This window comes from Notothenia rossii (assembly GCF_949606895.1).
Source record: "Notothenia rossii genome assembly, chromosome: 11".
Lineage (NCBI taxonomy): Eukaryota > Metazoa > Chordata > Actinopteri > Perciformes > Nototheniidae > Notothenia > Notothenia rossii.
In genome coordinates this window covers 5661324-5684382 of record NC_136910.1, presented here as the reverse complement: position 1 = coordinate 5684382, position 23059 = coordinate 5661324, and the positions used below count along the sequence as shown (strand labels likewise).

Below are 23059 nucleotides of genomic sequence, written 5' to 3'. Positions count from 1 at the left end.
AAGAGCTGGTGAACCATAAACAATAAGGGGCTCTGGATTCTGTTAAAGGACATCAACACACCTCTGACAATTGTCTACATGAAAAATAACATGTTTTGAAACAGTAATAACAACCCTATTGTAAACTAGAATACCCCCAATCTAGTCAAGTTGGCGCTAGGGATGCCAGCGATTATTCGATTTTTCGAATATTCGTTACAGTCTCCATAATCGAAAACTATTTTTTTAATTTTTATTTAATTTATATATTTTTTATTATTATTTATGTTTTTCTTTTTTTTCCTGGCTTAGTTTCAACCAAAATATAGACTCATTCTAATAATAGTAATAGTATTAATAATTGTAAATGGCGAATAAATGGCGAATAATCGATTAATATTCGCCAGGGCTGTCCGATTTTCGATTTTGATCATTGTCAGATTCTGGCATCCCTAGTTGACGCTAACATCCATGTTTGTCCAAAATGTCATCACTTCCGCATTTCATCCCATTAGAAATTGGTTAAAAATGTCATAATTAGCATTTGAAATGATTGAGTTGTATCCAGAAATATGTTTTGTGAGGCCTCAAAATCTTATCAGTTCATTCTTGAGTCCAAGTGGATGTTTGTGACAAATTGGAAAACATTCCTTCAAGGCATTACTGAAATATCCTGTTCACGAGAATGGGACAGACAACCCGAAAACATGATGCCTCTGGTCACGGCTTTCATCGACGCAGAGGCATCAAAACAAAAGGCCTAGGATCATAAAGTAAAAGCCTTTGTCTACAAATCTAGATATCTCATGTTCTGGATCACTGGGAATACTCTTAGCATAAAAAGACTTGTTCATTTAAGTCTCAGAAGAACAAAGGGGGATGCTTAGAAAAAAGCGTGTTTTTAAAACCTCATTCAACAAAGATTTTGCTTGTTAAGTTGTATTAAAGGGTGACACATCAACATAAATACTGTTGGGATTAGTGAAAATTGCTCTATAATACAATAATTATTTAACTATGTGAAGGATACTTAAATAAATGTACCCAATAGGAAACACACACACAAAGCATGAGAAGCACTCAATGCCAAACTCTAGATTGAGTGTGCAGTTTTCTGGGCCTGAAATAGACCACGTCTGGTTCCAACAAAAATGTCTTCTCTATCCAAAGATAAGAAAGAAATGATGTCATCTGTGGCTCATTCTCCAGAGTCACCGCTCTGCTCTGTTCCCACAGACACACAAAAACACAAATGTCATTTCCTTCCTTTGTGGACTTGGCTCAAAGGAGCTTCTAACAAGAGTACAAAGGTATCAATGGCTGGATGCCAAACACAATGGCCCTGCCTCACCTAAAGGTCCTTAATACACACCGAGCCGATTCTGGCCGTGGATAGATGTCTGGAGCGTCCTGTCGCCCTACTCAGATTGGTGTGTCCAGCACAGTTGTGTCTTTTCGGCTGTGGGCAGAATAAATCACTCTGATTGGCTGTTCAGCTTAGCGAATCAGTGCATGAGAAGCAAAACGGAAGTGAAGAAGGCACACACAGAAGGCTATTATTTTTCATTTCCCAGTACCGCACTAAACGTGTTTTCGATAAGTTGTTATGTGAAACAGTCTGTGATGGACGAGAGTGAAAATGGAACGCACGCTATTTGTTGTTTGTATGTATCACGCAGTCTGTCTTCCGATTGCCTCTTTTGAATGACGAATACACACTACCGCCGCCTGCTGGTAAGGAGAGTTATTGTCACTCGCGCAGTACGTACGTGCTACTTGGCCGTCGGCTGAAGTCTTTGCGGTGTGTTCCAGTGCGACTGTTGGCCAAGACGCAGAGAGGTGAGGCGACACAACAGTCGGGTCCATCGGGACGTGTTCTTTGGTGTCAGATTGGTGTGTCAGGGCCTTAAGAAGAGACTATTAAAGCAGCTAGATAGACCAGGGGTGGGGAACCTCCGGCCTCCGGGCCGTATACGGCCCGCGAGACCATTTGGTACGGCCCTCGAGGTAATTTATAAAACACACGAAAAAAGGAAAAAATTCAAGAAATCTAGACCGCAAAATAATTAAACAAGCTTGTTTTTCCTGGCCAAGGTCAGGGTCCTTGAACACAACACGAGCCTAACGTGTCATCACGTGGTATATGTCTCGTCTGACAGGAGTGTAGTTCTAACGGAGAGCACCAGAACGCGGCTCCGGGCCGGGATTTCACAAATTGCAATACCCATAAGGAGCTGTACACATGCCGCAGTTTTTGCGTGGCTGTGTCTTTAGTTGAAAGCCCAGTGGCGATCTGTTCATCTGTCATACTGATCATACAGTCAACAACTTTGTTGTTATTAGCATCTGGTTAGCTAGCTATGCTAACGAATATAAGAAGCTTTTTCTCCAACCAGTGAGGTAAAGGCACATCTTTATATGATCATTATAGTTATAGAAAAATAAGAGAATAAAGTAAACAGGTATACAATACTAATATGACTAGAATACTAATAAACAAGAATACAGTTTAAAAGGGAAGTGATTTGTAAAATATCCATAAAGAAAAAAATCTGCTTACAGTTGTGTTTCATATGGATGTTGAGAGATGTATCCATAGATCTCTTCATGTTGCTCTCAAAGTGCACCAGATTGATGCTTTTAACTTCAACATTTAAAAAAAAAATCTTCCTGGTGATGCATGCCCCCAAACCCCCGCCCCCCCCCAACTTAAATCATGTCCACATGGACATGAAACTAAATACATTTGCACACATCTTGTGTCCATATCTTTCTGTGCATGAATGCGCGGGTCATGGTCAAATATCTGGATTAAGACGTTGCTTTTTCTTTGCACAGCATGAAAGAAAGGCGAATTGAATGGGCTTTGATTTGAGTTTTTTAAGCAGACGTTGAGTTCAATCATTTGTACGGCCCTCGAAGGATGTTGTAAAAATTGAAATGGCCCTTGAGAGGAAAAAGGTTCCCCACCCCTGAGATAGACAAACCTTAATAGAGAGTGGCCTGCAATAAAGACAGTATGTAGGCTGGTTATGTAAAGTAGTTTCTGATACTATGGGTTGCACGCTTTCCTGTTGGTAGATAACGTGGAGGATGGAAAAACGGTCAGAAATAGGACATTTTCATATATTTAATAAGTCTCTAGTGTCATTTAATTTGACACAAGAGACACTGAACCCCTAGGCTAAAGGGATCTGGGTAGACGGGCTTCCTGCAAGCTTATACTGCACGGGTGGCTCTAAAATAAGCAAGATATACACGACACACAGCCTTTAAGGATAATAACTTTCCCTTCAGCCTTACACAGTGTTTAGGTTAACTCTAATAATTCACTCTTCTCCGTGTCAGACTTGGACAGCAAAGGGCCGCCTGTGAAACAACACATCCTGCCAGTCTTTATGACTCACACACACCGCAATGTGTTTGGATTTGCTGCAGCACTACCTCACATTTCTCACTTCAATCAGTGGGGAAGGCAATAAGATAACATCATAGGGTTTAAGAGGGAGGGCCTTGTTAACAGTGTGCACTGTGCATGGTTAGTCATATTTAGTAGTGTTACTTTAGAACCACATGCTTGTCATCCCCTCTCTTTCCTTTTTCCAACCTATCTGTGCCATCTATAACAAAAAGTACAAATACCATCTATAAGAAAACACGAGTTCAGTAATAGCAGGGTGATAAGTCTCCCAAATCACAGCATGCCCCAGCCTTTGAAAGCATGCTAGCTCAAGTAATAAGCATGCAGTACCAGTGGTTTAAAGTAAATAAGTACATTAACCCAAGTACTACTGAACTTAAGTACAATTTTGAGGGACATTTTTGCTACTTTCTACTCCACTATTATTCAGAGGTAATTCATGGACTTTGACTCCACCATATTTACAAAATATCTTAAATTACGTAGCAGATTTGGATTAATGAAAAAAAACTAAAAAGAAACACCTTAGTAAACCTGGAGTGAATTAACAAGCTACTCTGCAGTATACAAAGTCCTTAAAACTAGCTGCACCTTTACCAGCTTTGATAACACTTTAATGATCAATCATTATAAAACATATCATATATATATATATATATATTCTGAAATGGGCCAATTTGCATAATGAGTACTTTCACTTTCGGTACTTTAAGTATCTTTTTGTACTTTTAATTGAGTCACATTTTGAATGCAGGACTTTTACTGTAACAGAGTATTCCTACATTTGGTACTTCCACCTTTTACTCAAGTACAAGATCTAAGTACCAATTCTCCTTGACACCTAGATAGCATTAGGAGACAGGACACATATTTCCTATAGAGGTGTTATTGCCTGGCTTGGCTGTCTGCAGTGTCTGTTATCGCAGAGGTGGGTGTGGGATCAGCTAACGTTGTTTAGCTACTTTAAATCTGACAGGTGAGTGCAGACAGTGCCAATAATTAAAAACATGATGAAGCGGCCATTCTTACAATGACTTAAAACACCTCAATGTGAGTAGCAGTCAAACCCTTAATGTCCATATTGCTGTGTTATTGCACCAAGCCTCGTCTGCTTATCACAAACGCTGCTCAACAACAACCACCTCACAGTTAGCTCGGCTAAGCTAACACAAGCTAACACATGCTAACACATGCTAAAAACAAGACAGCGTCGCCCCGGGTCTGTGGACTCACCTATTTGAGAAGACTTGAAACCGGATTGTGTTCTGTTCACAATGAGATATCCATTATCCCGGGGGAATGGTCGCGTGTGTGTTGTTTTGTTTCCTGTAGCTGTGAGAATGAAGTTTATTTCGCGGAGTAAAATGGCTGCGACTGGGTCTAGGTTCGGACGCGGAGTGACGTAATGACGAAGCCTTGGGGGGGAGTGGCGGAGGGATCTTTTCTGTTTACCGGTCAGTCAGCATTTATCATCCTACCATCAGCATGACTCGATTTTTTTCAAACTAAACTACATCACAACAACACTCATACGTTGAACACTCATAAAGAATATCCTATGTCTGTTTTCTCCCCTCACATATGATGAGTAGTGTTATGGTTGCTGTGTGAATCTGGTAGATATTCGAGGTGACACAAATCACAAATGCTCATTCTCACAACACAATACAGTCAAACTAATGCAGGAAACTCCTTTTAGATTTCATGCTGAGGTCCCAGGACTTCCTTGTATGTATGACCACCCAATAATACAACTAATTGTGTCTTTTTTCTTGAATGAATGCGGTTTTCAGAAACTGAGCAACATAGAAACACCATGCCCAGCTAATGGGTGATTTTCATTTCCCATATTTTCTTGACTTTTCACAAATCATAAAGTGGAGTTTCTAAAAAGGGTCTAAGTACAATAAAGGGGTTATAAAACAGTGTTGTTCTAGAAAGATGTATTTATTTAAATAAAAGGTACACAAAACTATTATAAAATATTTGATTCTTGCCAAGTTATTTAAGAACATGTCCCATTTTCAGAGTAGTTTACAAAATACAATAGAAAAAAACATTGCAGTATATCAGTTCATTCTGTACATAAATATAATACTTTTTGATGACAGACTCATTCTGTACGGTGTGAATTCAGTCTGAATCATTTTACATCATGCCATTATGATCAAAATGTACATTGAAAACTAATCCTCCTGATACCAGGAACATTATAATTATATACATAAGTTTTATTTGAAGAAGAAGAAAGCCCATTTGATTAATCCCTCTCTTGAAGCAATTCAATTTCCACACCCATCATGTCCACTTGCCCTTCTGCACAGGAGCAGGGACATCAGCATCATTATGCAGGAACTCAAACAGCTGCTTAGCATTTTTAGCATTCTCCAGTATTTCTGCCAACCTTTCCTGGCTGAGTTTGGCTAAATCTGCCAGGCTGTCTGCGTTTTTCACAAGAGCCCTGTAGTTTTTCATATTGACCCCAGGCATTTTCAACAGGAAGTCATACGGCCCGGGGTTGTAGAGGTCAGCTGATTCGGCCACCATGTCCGACTCGGCTGTGATGGCCTGAGCGGCGGCACCATCCGGCTCCAGGCGACCTTTCTTTAGATCCTCGAAGAGCTCGGCAGTGGCGTGGGGGGACGGGCACCAGAGAATACGGAGCCGAGGGAAATGCAAAGTGAGTAAGGTGAGTTTGGAAGAAACGTCATTGGCCGATATCTCATGACGGAAATCAGAGCGAGCCATCAAGGAAAAGGGTTTTGCTGGGTCAAACTCAATGAGCAGCACTGGTCTTTTGTAGTATCGAGTCATGGAGAGACACTGAGTGTAGAGGCGGCCGCTCTGCAGGGAGCCAATCAGATCACTGACGCTCTTCCGCTCGACGCACGTGTCCGGGGTCAGGATGTAGTCGCCCACTTCCAGGGTGACGGGCTCGATGTCCAGCCCGCGGCGGTGCAGCAACGAGGGCAGCTCACTGCGAAACTCACGCATGTCTATGATGACTCGGGACGGGTCTTTGGGCTGCTCCTGACCTCCTGGTTAGTGGACAGGAAATGGGGAAACAAAAAACACTTATTTAAGAAATCGTGGGAACTTTATAAGGTAAGACAAAATAAAGTGTCCAGGGGAACCAATAGATGTTTGAAAATGACTAAAAATAGAGGAAGGAGGTGAAGGTAGTGTTTTTTTGTTGGATTTTATGCCTCTGATAAAATATAAAAAGAATAATAATGCATAAAAACTTTAAAGAACAATTATTTATATAATAAAAAAAAATATTCATAGATTGGAATGTGGGAAAAAACAAGTAAATATATAAAATAAATCCACAAAACAATAAATAAAAAGGAATCTGAATCTTTTAACAGAAATGCACAATGTCCTTGCACGTCTTTTTCTCAGTAGATAAAAGCCTACTTTTACTGGCATCAGAATATTTATCTTCAATACCAATTATTTTCGTAATTTTTTTTTAATTTAACGTTTTAATATATCTTAAGTACAGAAAATAGGCGCGTTCACACCAAGTACTTTTCCCACAAAGGTTCCTGAGAACTCTCTAGTTCTCATGAACTAAATACAGATCGTGTTCACACCGGAAATTCGTTCCTGGGGGTGGATTAGGCAAATGAAGCTGCTGACTTCACTTCTTCTTCTTCTTCTGCTTTGGGTTTACTGGCAGGCCGCAAACAACTTCACGGCGTATAAATCGAAGTCCCCGGCCAGAAGTCCCCGGAGTTGGGGACTGGCCTTCCGAGTAAATCTCCAGAACGCCGACACCTCCTCCTCTCCACCGCTCCCATGTTTTATTTTGTGTTGTCATAAGTTAGTCTTTCTGCGTTTCTGCGCTGGGCTAATGCTAATGCTAATGCTAATAATGCGAGGATAATAAAATGGCGGCTTCACAAAAGTGTTTGGGATTTTGACGGGGCGTGGTTTGCATTCCGTCCAGCCAATCAGACACAGGAACCTTTTTCTCCCACGACAGTCCCTGCTCTCTAGCAGGGACTGAAAAGGGGGTAAAAAAAGGTTCTCTAGAACTAATTTAGTTCCTGGGACTTTTTGGTGTGAACGCAACTAAATCGTAGTTCTCAGGAACCTTTTCCGGGAAAAGTACTAATAATAAAAAAAAGTTCCATTCCAGTGTCCGTATTTCTCTCTGGAATCTGCCATTTTTGCAAGAAGAATAACTAACAATTAATCACTAATCCAAATATTTGAAAATAGCGACTAGTCGTTTCAGTTCTATAGACATGCCTGCTTTGCGGGTGTTGGTGGTGGCGTTGGCAGGCGCTAAATTCCTTGCCAGGTCCAGGTTAGTGTCTTCCCGCCCCTCCCTCTCCTCTGGGATCACCATGGTAGCTTTTTCCCTGCGGAGAAACACACACAGTCACCAAAGAGAAACCAACACAACAAAACATCACCGGACAGAGAGCAGCGTGTTTCTGACCTGATGAGGTGTTCGAAGGCTTTCTTTTCCCTGGACAGCGTCGTCAGGTACTTCTGTTCCTCCGTGGAGCCTCCATAGATGAGGAAATACACCCTCAGTGTTTTCCCGGGCCGGCTAGCTTTGTAGATCTCCAGCTGGCGGACGAAACCAATCTCAGCGTCGTACAGCACCACGAAGCTGGGCTCCACCTCGTGCAGCACCCTGGTGAGGCTGTGGGGGTCAGTGAGGCCCTTCAGAGGGTGGATGACAGTCAGCGGCTCCTTCAGAACTCCATAATAAGCATCTGAAGACAAATCCAGCTTCATCTGTTCCTCCTCCTCATCCTCGTCTCCACTGCTGCCCATCATGGCCGCCTCCTCCGCCCTGTCCTTCCCCACCATCTGGGTCAGAGTCAGCGAGGGTCTTTTTTTACTCTTTGTGGGTTTTTTCTGCGCCGGCTCTTTTCCCTTGGCCCCTTTTTTCGTCCAGCTGTTGGCCTTTTTGTGGCAATCGAGATCGAGGGCGGCGGCTGCAGCGGCGTCACTTTTGCCGGCGGTGCGGGCGTAGAGGCGGTGGAGCAGCGAGTCAGAGCCGAGCCGGATGTACTGCTGCAGCTGGGCACAGGTCCGGTCATCACTGGCACAGATCAGAACCCGACCTGGGGACACGTTAGACACGTTCCATTTTCAGTGTAATGCAGAAAATGCAGATAAAATACTGCCATATTTAAAGTGGACCTATCATGCTATATTTGAATAATATAGTGTAGGACCGAACCTATATAAGGTATATTTATACTTTTTATTTTTCAAAATACCAAACAGATCATACATTTTATCCATTCCTCGTTTCGCTCAATTTAACACTGCCTTTCATGCTCGGATTCAGTGAGAACAGCACCATCTGGTGGCCTGAAATATGTACTACAGCGTCTCCAGCGCTTTCGAACGGCAATGTCCGTGGCTGTCTCCTCCTGATTGGTGGAGTTGGCCCAATAGCCGTAGCGCCACTTCTGTGACGTCATAGAAGTGTTCAAATCTGGATCAGTCTGTATCAGATCCGTTGCAGCCCCTTTTTAAGAGATTTGGGTATGGAGGAAAAGAGAGGGGGTTGTGTTTTCTGACACTTGGTGAGTTCCCTGGAACACCGGGGACACATATTCATGTATACAAGATGTACAAAAGTGCATTTTGCATGATAGGTCCCCTTTAAGTGAAGTCTGTACAATAATATAATACCTTTCGCTTTTTGATGACCATTTGCATGCACTAAAACCTTTATAAACACACTACAGGAAAGGGAAAACCCAAAAAAAGCACGATAGGGCCCCTTTAGATTATCATTCATCAACTTCATCATGTGACTAAGACTGTCCTCTTTTGTCGATTAGTCAATTCATAGGTCATTTTTGTCCGAGTCAACAAAGATTCTACAAAGCATCTTTTTTTAATGCTGTCCAACCCTTTTCTGACAAATGTCTAAACTCATCTCTAGGAAACTCAACACATAAAGAGGTGCATTTGCACGATTCTTTGTAGAGATCTGATAAATCGAGTAATCAATTAGTCGCCCAAATCTTATTAGTGCGAGAGGACTAAGAGTTTCTTATGTCAAGGACAGAACCTAATTGGCCCTAATTCAATTCTTAATCCATTCCTTTTAGCCGACTGTTTCCTCTGCAAATACGTTTAACCTCTGATGTTCAGGTGTTGCAGCTAAATCCAAATCCTTATCTCTACCTCTTTCAAATTACTTGAGCTACTCCTTACTCTTTCCATGTATCCGCAAATAAACTGCAGAAAAAGGTACAAGTAGTCCTGATCTTAGATAACTGGCTTACTGACACACTCAAATTGAATGCAACCATTGGTTATTAGTAAAAGTATTTAGTTATAAACATGGGCTTCTCCTGCTTCGGGGTATATGCAGGAATCCTGAAGTCAAATGTAAAACCTTTCAAGAACTTTTTTAAGACCTTTCCATACATTTTAACGACATACATCGTCACTTGGAGTTTTAACCGGTTACCTTGGCGACACACTTTACCTCACATTTACTATATACAGTATTGATTGACCTTCCTCCTTATCTTCCAACCATTTGGACGCAAACTTGCATTTCCCCATAACGATGTTGCTTAGCAACCGGCGTAAACGGACCTTCGCGCGCTATCAAGCAGTGAGCGTGCGATGTCCTGGTCAGATGAAGTCAAATCCAACGGGATGCCATCAATAAACTACACAGAATCACACTACACACCTACGCAATGATTACATTCAGGCAGACTGTAGAATACAACCTCTTTGGACAATTTATATACTTATTGAAAACAAGCTACAAAATGTGATACCTTGGAAAATGCTGTTTAATACTTTTTAAGACCCCGCGGACGCCCTGTGCTCTGAAACAAAAGAAACGTATACTGGCAGAAAGCCCTCTTTTATAATCGTATTTTCTGCAGATTCACGGGGACTAGTTTGCTTTTACTGCATGTGTAACGTGTATAAGACGAACAAGTGAACCATGACGAAGCAGCATACCCTGAAGAGGATGACTTTGAAATGTCAGCGCTGTGTAGATTGGCCTTTCTGCTGAATGTACATTTAAAATAGAATTGTAGATTTAATTTTCTTATATGCTTTTCCTATGTAGATTCATTTCAATTATTACCAAAAACGCCTTTGGGAAACTTAAACATGGCTTCTAGGAGATTCTGTAAAAGTAGTACGTTATAGGCTAATCTGAATGATAGAAAATGAGTGTTGACATAATGGACCTGTATATCACTCTGACCTGGTTCATGTTCAGAGCTCTTGTTCTCCTTCTCGATCTCCTGCAGCACTTCGGTCAGAGCCTCCCACTTCGGGCTCTTCTCCAGCACCAGCTGCCGTTTCACCTCTGAAACACACACATAATGTGAGCCTTTAGCAATCTAATATGAATACACATGCAAGCAGAAAAGGATGCGGATGTCAGGTACCTGAGGATGGCTTCGGTTTCTCTGCCTCCGCTCCCAGTTTGACTTTCTTCTTGCTCTCTGGGTAGCGGTACACTCTTCCCCTGGCGTTCATAAACATGGAGGTACTGGAGTCGAGGAATAACCACCCTGATGGTAGCATAAACAAACAAAACTTAGATAAAGGTGCTGAATCAGAACCAGAACACCATTATTAGTCCCACAGAGGGGAAATGTACATTGTTACAGCAGAAAAGAGCCAAAGACATGCATACAAACCTCTTAACCCTTATGTTGTGTTCGGGTCTCCCGTGACCCGTTTCAAGTTCAAATGATATATTAACTATGCTCTAGTTTTTTTTATCAGAACAAGGCTTCATGATATCCTCCACCACAGATATATAAACACTACAGAACAGATTCCGACCATTTTTGCCAAATCTGAAGGTCTCTAAAAAAAAAAGTGTATAATTTGGTGTTGGGATCTGGGGAGACCCAGCTGAATTGTTTTGGGTGACTCGAGGTCCAATTTTGCCCAATCAAGATTCATCTTTGACTTCCCACCCCCTTCATCAACTGTAACAATAATTGTTCACAACATGCACCTGGTCTCCCCTACCTCTGCCCCCCTCCCCCCTCGGGAACTCCACCTTTCTCAAAGAATATGTACACTAACACTTGAACCTGAACGCACACATGCACGTGTGCAATATGTGGTGTAATGTGTTTTGGGGCCATAACATTAAATTACAACAGGATTGTACGGTTATGAATGCATTATAAGTTAGTTATGATGTAGTTAAAACAATATTGGATGAGTCATTTTTTTTGTGTGTTTTGGACTGAGATAAATCATGGGTCAAAATTGACCCGCGAGCACCATGAACGGTAACAGCTTTCGAAACACAACACAAGGGTTAATCACAAATATTAGGTTCAATATTCACCCACAGTATTTCAAAGTAAGATGTAGTTTACCTGAGTTGGATCCAAAGTTCTTCTGGCTGGAGCGCAGAGACTCGAGCAGATTGAGGAAGGTGACGCAGTCGTACTGGGTGAGGTAGAGCAGCAGCACCCTCAGCACCTTCAGGTCCTGGACCAGAGCCTTGGTCTTTGAGCCCAGCTGGTGCCACAGGGGGTCCAGGTAGTGACGGATCGTCTGGATAAGAGTAAGCCAAACACAACCAAACCTCAAATACAGGAAACTCAGCTTTCCAAATTAGACACCGATCAGATAAAACACCTGTCATAAGAATGCCATGTTCGCTGTGTCTTTAAAGGTCACCTCTCATGCAAAATGCATTTTGAATGTCTTTTGTAAATATGTGTCCTTGGTGTGTCCGGTAACTAAACCCTCTCTTTTCCTCCGTACCCAATGAGAGATGTTGTTTTAGGCGTAATATGGTCTTTGTTTACATTAGCAAGCATCGCTAACACTCAGAACTGGAGAGAGTATGTTTAAAAAAGCCTGTTTAGTTTTCTTGTTTTAGGTTATATTTGTCGTTCTATATAAAGAAGAAGCAGACTTTCAATTTCAACATCCAACTCCATTTAAATACCTTTTCGAAGGCATTTCCCAGCGTGTTCTCCAGGGAGAGGTCCTCGGCCTCCAGGCTGGGGTTGTAGCGCTTCAGCTCCTTCAGACAGGCGCTCATGATGTCCAGGATGGAGCTCTGGATGGCCCTCATGGCCGGAGTCAGCGACACGTTGAGCTCCACCACGTCCGGCTTGTGTCTGTCCAGCGCTGTGTTCACTGACGCTTGAAACCTGTTGAATACAGCAGGTTACAGATTATTATATACTGTGATATTTGGTTTCAACAGTTACTTTATGACTTTATTAAAACAAATTGTGATCACATTTGTATTGAGATTAATACACAACATGTACAACCAAAAGCACAACATTTTTTCTTTTTAAAAAAATAACTAAAAATGCATAATAAAAATTAAAATTAGACAACAGACTACTTACTAAATATACAAAATAAAGAATATATACTGTATGTAAGCTACAAATAATAACAATAATACAGAAATCAAATAAAAACAAAATAAAACAAACCCAACCCTCTCTCCCAGACATATAAATACACACTTTCTCACTTTATTTTAAAAACATTTGGTATTATTAATTTAATTTTTTGATTCTATTTTGTCTTTATTTGTACCTTGTGTGAATCCTGTTTTTAACTCTGACCCTGTTGCTGCTATAAACGCCTGAATTTCCCCAAGGGGATGAATGAAGTTCCATCTTATCTTATCTCATATGAGCTTTTCATGCGATGAGAAGTGTCTAAATGTGCTTTTGAAATAGGTCTCATACCTGGGCCACAGATAGAGCTTCTTGACGAAGAGGTTCCTCATCACTCGCTCCACCTGGCAGAATCCGGAGGAGAAGGACGTGGCCTTGTCAGTGAACGCTTTGATGAAGCCCGTCTTGTTCTTCTGTCGAAACAAACGGAGGATGAAGGCCTCCTGACACGACTCGATGATCGTATGAGCACGATACACCAGGATGCCTGAGGGCGAGACGCAGAGAGAGAGAGAGTGCATGTTAGTCTGGGTTTCTGTTGGTTACGAGACCACAGGATTCAAGGGTTTAGTCATCATGTGCACGGTAGCTACAGCGTAGTTATAGCGAGGCCGAAACAATATAAAACCCTTTGAAATGTAATGCAGTGTAACACCCATCAATAAATACGGCATCATTTCAAATGTTTAGTAGTCTATATATGGGACAATCACCTTTATACTTAACATTTAAAGTGCCTTTACACAATTACGTAGATTTACAGCGACAAAGCGGGGAATGTTAGGAGAAGAAAGGCATCATTTCTCCCAAAAATCTTGAAAATCAACACCAAAAAAACAGCAAATTCATGAAACAAATATATATTTTTTAATCAATTACTAATTCTACAATAAAGCCATAGAAAATATATAATTGAACACAGGTCAAAGATATAGTAATAACCACCATTATGGTCTACAATGCAAATAAATGACAATAATTGTTCCATGTTTAAAAATAACTAATATGGCTCCCTGTTCAATCCCTTGTCAACTTCAAAAACCTACTGCTCACTTACAAAGCCCTACATAACCTCCCCCCCCCCCTCCCCCTATCTGGCTGACCTTCTTCAGGAGTACACCCCGTCTCGCTCCCCCTCTGCTGGTCTGCTAACCGTCCCCACCCCACGCCTCGTCACCATGGGTGCTCGGGCTTTTAGCTGCACTGAGACTCTGGAACTCCCCCCCCCCCCCGCACATCCGACAGTCAGACACAATCACCATATTCAAATCCCAATTAAAAACCCACCTGTTCAAATCTGCCTACTCACTGAAGTGCTCCCCATTATATGTTTCATTTGTGTCCACTTGATTGTCTCCTCCATGATTTCCTGTTTGTGTTTTTATCATGTTATGTTGCCTATTAAACAAATTGTACGGTGTCCTTGGGTGTCATGAAAGGCGCCTAAAATAAAATGTATTATTAATATGTTCAGAAATAACTAATATTATTTACATGTATAGACTTTTTGCGCTACTTTTTATTTTGTATTTTTTTATTTTTGTATATATGTTGCATTGTTGGAGGAGCTCAGGTCAGAAGAATTTCATTGCCATCTCTACACTGTAGCTTTGTGCATATGACAATAAAAATCTTTGAATCTTTGATCAATAACATCACACTATGTAACAAACAATCATTGTATCCGTGATCTGACCTGAGATCAGATGAGCCGGGACGCGGTCGGTGAGGAAGTCGACCACCAGGATCCTGCTGGTGACAAACAGCACCCCCCCCTCCGTGTACACGTTGTATCTCTCAGCGCTCTGCACGTCGCTGGTCACCGTCCTCGGCAGGTGGGTCACACCCTCCGTTCGCAGCTGCTCTGTGAAATACTCCTGAGAGAGAGAGAGAGAGTATTTTGGTAAACATCTTTAAAGTATCTTTACATGGAGGAGCTCGGGTCAGAAGAATTTCATAGCCATTTCTGCACTGTAGCTTATGCGCATATGACAATACAACCTTTGGATTTGAATTTGAATGTTATTTGCAGCAAGAAGTATCTAACATCTGTACCCAGGAGTCATATTATAAGACTGTGATATTTGTTCTACTTAAAGTTATCTTGCCTAGATTGTACAATTATAATCTAAACTTAAAAATGTGATTCCATAATGGTATTAGAATTTTACACAAGCATTTTCATTCTCACATACTTATGGTAGTTATATGACTTGTGAAAGGTATGTTACACATTTCACTTTCAGGGTCATACCTGGCTTTACAGTTGACAACATTAAAATGCAATTCAAATATAAAAAAGTAAATGCTATGAGGCTCAAAAAAAGACAAAGTAATTTTCTGATTTTCCAATTTGTGCAAGCAATATTAAAACATGACATTGGATGTATAAACACTTAGGCTGCTGCACGATGGACAATTGACAGTTGAAAATGGTGCAACAAAAGCGATTCAAATGTTAAAATGAAAACGGCATTTAACCAGCTGTAAAATGGAAAAATCATAATATTATTCAAGTTTCATTTAAGAAACGTCCCTCATGGGCTTCCGTAGTGGCGCCTTAATTCGCTTACTGGGCAGCTAGCTCCTTCAGAAGCCTTCATATAACACACGTGATCTCCCTGCTCACCTGCTCAGGTGTGGTGGTGTTCAGCAGCAGGACCAGGCTGCCCTGCTCGGAGTAAACCCGCATGAACTGCAGCAGGATGCGGTCTATCCCCATGCCCTCCGCCGCCACCAGCAGCCCGTCAACCTCAAACAGACTGAGGAACATCTCCGTCTCAAACTCCAGCAGCGGACCCGCCATGTTGGAGGGAATAAAACACCAACAACAACAACTACAAGGTTTCTGTTAATTCCGGTGAAAAATGTCAGCTAAAAGCAACAGAAGTCATAGTGAGACAGCTGCTAGTGTGCTGCTGGAATCTGTGGTCCTTTGTTTTGAAAATGCACTTCCGGTCATGTGACAGTAAACCAAGAGAGCGTGACGGCTTCACATTGAGGATCGAGAGCGTCATCTAGTGACATGGAGGATGATAGCAGATGTGATCCATACCTGCTATCATCCAATATCATCCACTATGATCCACTTATATTGGCGGTTCTAAAACATTTTACATGGGGTGGCAAAGGGGGGGCAAAAGGTCATGCCAGGGTGGCAGGGGAGGGCGGACAGGGTATTTTATACTGTATATATAACCTATTTATTGTTAAATCATGCCCTAACACAAGTGTTCTTAATGCACAAGAGAAACAAGGTGTTCAGACCAACAAGCTAAAATATAGGATAAAACAGCAGAAAATACTCATGATACCCAATAATTCTGTTTACTGTAAGTACAGTAAAAGCACTTAGTTATAATGAAGTACACAAATGACATCACCCATCTCTTAAGAAAGCTAAAGGCGACCTATGCAGCAACACAGGTGACCTGCTTGTATAACTTTATACGTTAGGGCCAGCTAATAAGCAGGGCCGTCCCTCCCTACAGGCCGATCATGCAGACTGCGTGGGGCCTCACCTTGCGGAGGGGGCCTCAACTGAGCCGAAAATGAGGCGCACCTATATGCGCTTATGCGGCGCGATTAGTGTGGCGCGGCACAGTTTCGCCGCTGCGCGGCTCCACTAGCATGAGAAAGGGGACAGACGGAGTGATGATGAACACTGTGCTTTGTTTCAGGAGGAAACTCGGTTATTCAATCAGGAGAGTTTTGATGTAAGAATACAGATTTAATGTGATGGAGTTTTGGCGATTAGGCCCTATTGTGCAGGAGTGTGCATCCCCCCCGGGGTCTTGACACTGGTGGTGGTGAATGGATAGTTGGGTTCGGTCGGAAGGGGAGGGGCTTAACTTGACCCTGGTGGTGGTGAATGGATAGTTGGGTTCGGTCTGAAGGGGAGGGGCTTAACTTGACCCTGGTGGTGGTGAATGGATAGTTGGGTTCGGTCTGAAGGGGAGGGGCTTAACTTGACACTGGTGGTGGTGAATGGATAGTTGGGGTTGGTCTGAAGGGGAGGGGCTTAACTTGACCCTGGTGTTGGTGAATGGATAGTTGGGTTCGGTCTGAAGGGGAGGGGCTTAACCTGACACTGGTGGTGGTGAATGGATAGTTGGGTTCGGTCTGAAGGGGAGGGGCTTAACTTGACCCTGGTGTTGGTGAATGGATAGTTGGGGTCGGTCTGAAGGGGAGGGGCTTAACTTGACACTGGTGGTGGTGAATGGATAGTTGGGGTCAGTCTGAAGGGGAGGGGCTTAGCTTGAACCTGGTGGTGGTGAATGGATAGTTGGGGTCGGTCTGAAGGGAAGGGGCTTAACTTGACCCTGGTGTTGGTGAATGGATACTTGGGGTCGGTCTGAAGGGGAGGGGCTTAACTTGACCCTGGTGTTGGTGAATGGATAGTTGGGGTCAGTCTGAAGGGGAGGGGCTTAACTTGACCCTGGTGTTGGTGAATGGATAGTTGGGGTCAGTCTGAAGGGGAGGGGCTTAGCTTGACCCTGGATTCAGAGGGACAGGAGGGGAAAAGGGGTGGAGGAGGGTTGCGTTGAGTCACCTGAAATGACAGCAGTCAGAGGGGAGAGCAGATTTAAAAGGGTTAGCAGAGCGCTATGATAGGCTTGTGAGAATAGAGCGAAGTGATTGGTGAAGCTGGGGAGTGACGCCCCCCCCCCGATCACTTATTGAGAGGAGAGGGATAATGTAAATAGTAAATGAATGAGTAAAGACGGTCTTCCTGGTTGAACTTGCACTGAGCTTCATTAGTCTCAGATCACTTCCACATGTTCTCCATCAGCTTCGTATGGCACCTTGGACATAACACAAGAACAACATCCTGTTTTTGTTTTTGAAAGACAAACCTTTATTAATGATCTAAACATTTCATTTAATCACAAATCCCATCAGTAAAGTCTGTTCAATGATTTAATGACCAGTTTCACTTTCACCACACCATGAACGTGTTTTAACTCAGCTATTTCAAACAGAATCAAACATGATGTCCTTATTGATTATTATCATGATAAGTTATGTTCTATAAAACATCAGAGTACCCACTTTCTATTTGGACAACAACAACAACAACAACAACTAGTCTGCAAAAAAATAACATTTTATTTCCCAAGCAAAGACTCTAAGCTATTTACAGGAGAATAATGAATGATGTACTTATTGATTATGATCATTACAGTAGGTAATATCATTTTAAATAAACATGTGATGATGAAATAAGTGTTATAACCATCTGGGAACTCATGTGTAGTTAATTTGGGCAACAATAACATTGAATCCGTCAGAATAATACATGTGATTATAAATGTCTCTATTGTTTTAGAAAGTGGAATAAAATGTGTACAATAAAAGAAGCTCTGCTGCTTTCTCTCTGAAGACTCGTTACCAGAGAAACAACAACAAGAATCGAAAGAAATATCCAACACATATTTAGAGCAAAGTTTAGATATCAGTTCAGGTGAACAAGGATCCTCCTGAGCAGTGACAGCCTCCATGGCTAACCAGACTCAGGAAGGAGCCGGAAGAAAGTCCAACATCTACAGAACAACTCATGAGAAGATGTTGAAGCCCCGCCCATAATGTTTGATTGACAGCTGATCTCTGCAGTGAAGACATGGACAATCAGTTCTGATGGACACACGGTGAGTTTAAGAAGTAGAAGAGTTCCTCCAATGACTTCAGGCTATTTGAGTTTACAAAACTCAGCTGTGTCTCCATCATTACAATAATAAAGACATAGTCCAGCATGCAGCGGCTGAGTGAACTTGGTCTGGACTCTGCGGAGGAGAGTCATGGTTTCAGAGACGCTGTAGAAGGACAGAACACCTGCTCTGTGATCCAGGTACACTCCTACTCTGGAGGACTGAGTGAGGATATTGTTGTAACAAAATGAATAACAGTTTTGATCGCAATCTAAGGACCAAGATTTGTCATTGTTTCCAAATTCACTTTCATCCCCTGCTCTGCTGATATTCTTGTATGCGACTGCTACACGAACTCCTTTCCCTCTCCACTTCACCTCCCAGTAACAACGTCCAGTCAGACTCTCTCTACTCAGGACCTGAGGACATGCAGTGAATCTGTCTGGGTGACGAGAATAAAAGTATTGTATCATGTATGTTGCTTTTCTGCTCCCCTCAGATAATACCAGATCTTTGTGTGCTGTGTTTGGATCCAGAGTGATCTCCTGTGAATATTTTAAGAACCCAGCTCTGGAGGTGGGCTCTAGTGCTGCTGACAGTAAAACATCCACTTCAGTTGATAAGACGTGTGTCCATTCCTCTCTCAGGACGTCCTGTAGTTTGTCTCTGACTGCTGACAGGGCCGCCGTCACGTCCTCAAAGTATCTCAGAGGACGAATTTTGATGCTGGAGGAGCGTGTAGCTTCACTGAGGGCTGGCAGTGAGGAGGGGTAGCTGAGCAGAAACTGGTTGTGGTCCTCTGTGTGAGACAGCAGCTTCAGCTCAGCGTCTCTCCTCTTCAGCTCAGAGATCTCCTGCTCCAGCTTCTCCTGGAGCTCTCTGACTCGACTCACTTCTCTCTTCTGCTGGGATCTGAGCTGCTGCTTCACATCAGAGCTTCTCTTCTCCATGAGACGGATCAGCTCAGTGAACATCTTCTCACTGCCCTCCACTGCTTTATCAGCAGAGCCATTGACGGCCTGCACCTCCTGCTGAAGCAGCTTCACCTCCTTCTCTCTGTGCCGGATTCTCTGCTGGATCTTTAGTCGTCTCCCCACCAGCTCTCTCTGCCTCTCAGTCCTCTCTGCTGCAGCAGACACCGTGTCGTGGCCTTTGTGTTCGTCCACAGAGCAGAGATAACAGATACACTGCTGATCAGTGCGGCAGAACATCTTCATCACCTCGTCGTGACGAGAGCAGATGTTCTCCTGGAGCTTCTTGGAGGGCTCCACCAGCTTGTGTTTCTTAAAGACAGGTGATTCATAATGAGGCTGGAGGTGTTGGTCACAGTAAGAGGCCACACACTGCAGACAGGACTTACAGGCTCTCAGTTTCCTCCTAGTACAGACATCACAGGCCACATCTTCAGCTCCAGCATACCAGTGATCAGCAGGAGCAGCTTGGAGTCCAGTCTTCTTCAGCTCCTCCACTAAAGCTGCTAACATGGTGCTTTTCAGCAGGACAGGCCTCAGTGTGAAGCGCTGCCTGCACTGAGGGCAGCTGTGGATTAGCTCTCCGTCCCAGTGGTGTGTAATACAGTCCATGCAGTAGCTGTGTCCACAGGGAATAGTCACCGGATCCTTCAGTAGATCCAGACAGATCGAACAAGAGAAGGTTTCCCGGTCCAGATGAACTCCTTTCTGCGCCATTTAATCTCTCAGTGGCAGCGTGTTTGTGAGTTTCTTCTTCTTCTTCTTTTTCTCTTTTTTAATGGCGGGTCGCAAACAGCTTTTGGTTGCATACCGCCACCTACTGTACACGAGTGTGTATCATAGTGTCAGTCCTCTAACAAACCAGCATATCAAAAAGAAAACCATAAAATAAAATAAAACAAAACAAAAAACAAATCATCCATGGTCTACTGTTAAATTCTTTTCCCTATCCCAGTTTCCCTCAAAAAGGTGAACAGTGCTTTTCTGATAGCTCTTACTCCTTCTCCTTCTGTTCCCAGAATACCCGCTACATTCCACTCCCTCTCTGCCTCTAAAACTGTATCCCTTAATTTCCCTCTTTCAACTCTATAGGTGACACAATGTAATAAAATATGTTCCACATTTTCCCTAACTCCACAGTTCCCACACTTGTCACTGTCACTTTTCCCCATGACATACAGCGTACCATTTAATGCAGTGTGATTTAGTCTGAGCCTAGCTATCATTACTTCCTCCCTTCTGTTTCTTTCTTTATAAATATTAATTGTAATTGTCTTTTGCACTTGATGGTATTCTTTGCCTTTCTGGTCTTTCTCCCACCTTTTCTGCCAGATCTCCATCCCTTTCTTCTTAATAACTGCTTTTCCTTCTTCTTTTCCAAGTTGAACTGGTAATGTGATTTCCTTTTGTAGTGCACTTTTTGCTAATCTATCAGCACACTCGTTCCCTTTCACCCCCTCATGCGCAGGCACCCAGCAGAACTGCAGATCTATGCCGCTTCTGTGAAGTCTTAACAGGCTGTGATTGATTTCTATGAGTATGTCTTCTCTGGCAGTTGTTGTTGACTGTATGCTTTGTAAACTGGATAATGAATCTGTGCATATCACCACCCTGTCTGGTCTGACCTCTTCCACCCACTGTAATCCTATTACTACTGCCAGCATTTCTGCTGTATACACTGAAAGTTGGTCTGATGCTCTTTTTGATATTGACACTTTAAATTCTGGGATATATATACCAATTCCGACACACTCTTCTTTGTTTTTAGAACCATCTGTATATATTTTGAGGTAATTGTGATAATTATTCCTGAGGTACAAACTTGTTTTGAGTCCTACTTCATTTATTTGCCACTCTCTTTTCTTTTCTACAATACTCACATCTATATTTACTATTGGAAAGAGCCATGGGGGTACACTACTGAATGGATTTGATGGTGAAAACTCTAACTCATGCATGCCGTATGTCCTTATTTTTTCTTTATTTGTCCATCCAAACCCACGCCCCTGAAACTTAGAATATTCCCAGCACTCCTGTAGTATTTTGTTTTTGATATTTCCTTCCCCACTTCCTTTTAACCTGACCCAATAAGCAAGAGCAATTTTCTCTCTTCTTAGCTCCAATGGAGTCTCTCCTGCTTCAACTAATATTGCATTAGTAGGGGTTGACTTAATTGCACCTATACACAACCGTAACGCTTTATATTGTAACCTATCCATTTTTAGTAATGACGTTTGTGCTGCTGCTGCATATATTAAACACCCATAATCCAGTGTTGTCCTCATAATTGCCCGATAGATGTCGATTAATGCCTGTTTGTCTGCCCCCCAGTCACATCCAGCCACTGCTCTTAATAGGTTCAACACTTTTTTGGATTTTGTTTCCAAATGTTTAATATGAGTTTTCCATGTATATTTACTATCTAACCATAGCCCCAGATATTTAAATTCATTGACCTCACTCATCGGCTTTCCATATAATGTAAGCTTCTCAGTCTCCATCTTGCGTTTATTCGTAAATTTCATAAAGCAAGATTTGCTTGCTGACAGCTTGAAACCCCAGTTGTATGACCACTTCTCCACTTTCTTTATAGCTTTCCCTATTTTTTCAAACACATATGGAACATTTCTTCCCCGTATCCATATGGCCCCGTCATCTGCATATAGTGCAGATTTTATGCATCCATCCAAATTACTAAAAATGTCATTTATCATAACATTAAATAATATCGGGCTGATTGAACTCCCTTGAGGAATACCATTTTCTATACTGCACTCTTTTGAAACCTCTGCCCCTACTTTAACTCTGAATGTTCTGTCTGATAAAAAAGCCATGATCCAGTTATACATTCTCCCTCCAACACCCATTCTACTCAATTTGATGAGCAACCCATCCCTCCACATAGAATCATAAGCCTTTTCAATATCAAAATATACTATTGCCATAACCTCTTTCATTTTCACTGTCTTTTCCACCTCATTGCTTACTCTAATCAAAGCATCTATTGTGGATCTTCCTTTACGAAAACCACTCTGAAAATGACTTATTAACCCTCTCTGTTCTAAGACGTGTGATAGTCTATGCATTATCATCTTCTCCATCCATTTACATAAGTGTGATGTTAATGCTATGGGTCTGTAATTATTGGGATTAGCAGGATCCTTCCCTGGCTTATTAAATGGCAATATAACTGCCGTTTTCCAACTCATTGGTAAGACTCCGTTTCTCCAGATTTGATTAAATAGTCTCAGGACTAATTTGAATGTTTCCTCTGGTAGCTGCCGGAACATGGCATAGCATAGCTGGTCTTGTCCTGGTGCTGAGTATCCTGTACCTTGCAAAGCTATTTTAAGTTCTGCTATTGAGAAGTCTACATCAAGAGCTGAATTATCATCCCGTCTCTTTTCCCTCACATTTTCATTTTCTCTTAATACACACTCTTTTTGCTGTCTATGTTTGTCATCAAGGTGTTCCCCACTATGCACCGCAGCAAATGCCCTACCTAAACATTCTGCATTCTCTTCATTTGACACTGCCACTTTCTCCCCATCAATCAAAGCGGGAATTTTAACCGACTTCCTTTTCCCATTCATCCGTTTAAACATCGACCATACATCC

General features: G+C 42.3%; 3 protein-coding genes across 4 annotated transcripts in view; all 3 read right to left on the bottom strand.

Annotated features, from left to right (window-relative positions):
- mrtfba (myocardin related transcription factor Ba) overlaps nucleotides 1-4785 on the bottom strand; it is a 45437-nt gene extending 40652 nt beyond the window's left edge. For both annotated transcript variants that reach the window (XM_079658803.1, XM_079658804.1), the window contains exon 1: nucleotides 4634-4785. The gene's annotated coding sequence lies outside the window, so the exon portion shown is untranslated. The remainder of the gene's footprint in view (nucleotides 1-4633) is intronic.
- A 549-nt stretch (nucleotides 4786-5334) lies between these two features.
- ercc4 (excision repair cross-complementation group 4) lies at nucleotides 5335-15858 on the bottom strand. The gene is made up of 10 exons (XM_079657372.1): nucleotides 15452-15858; nucleotides 14519-14699; nucleotides 13114-13309; nucleotides 12348-12555; nucleotides 11767-11947; nucleotides 10813-10938; nucleotides 10626-10730; nucleotides 7854-8490; nucleotides 7661-7773; nucleotides 5335-6438 (listed from the first exon to the last, which is right to left on the bottom strand). The coding sequence occupies exons 1-10, from the start codon at nucleotides 15626-15628 to the stop codon at nucleotides 5699-5701; spliced, it is 2664 nt and encodes an 887-aa protein (XP_079513498.1). The 5' UTR covers nucleotides 15629-15858; the 3' UTR covers nucleotides 5335-5698.
- Nucleotides 15859-17787: 1929 nt separating this feature from the next.
- On the bottom strand, nucleotides 17788-22510 carry LOC307025725 (E3 ubiquitin/ISG15 ligase TRIM25-like). Its single transcript, XM_079660579.1, has one exon. It carries the CDS (start codon nucleotides 20156-20158, stop codon nucleotides 18512-18514), a length of 1647 nt encoding a protein of 548 aa, XP_079516705.1. The 5' UTR covers nucleotides 20159-22510; the 3' UTR covers nucleotides 17788-18511.
- Between the last annotated feature and the right edge of the window lie 549 nt (nucleotides 22511-23059).

Coding starts and splice junctions, on each gene's coding strand:
- LOC307025725 (XM_079660579.1), bottom strand. CDS start 20,158: ATGGCGCAGAAAGGAGTTCATCTGGACCGGGAAACCTTCTCTTGTTCG.
- ercc4 (XM_079657372.1), bottom strand. CDS start 15,628: ATGGCGGGTCCGCTGCTGGAGTTTGAGACGGAGATGTTCCTCAGTCTG. Junction 7,774..7,853: donor GCCTTCGAACACCTCATCAG/GTCAGAAACACG, acceptor GTTTCTCCGCAG/GGAAAAAGCTACCATGGTGA. Junction 6,439..7,660: donor CACCAACACCCGCAAAGCAG/GCATGTCTATAG, acceptor TCCACTAACCAG/GAGGTCAGGAGCAGCCCAAA.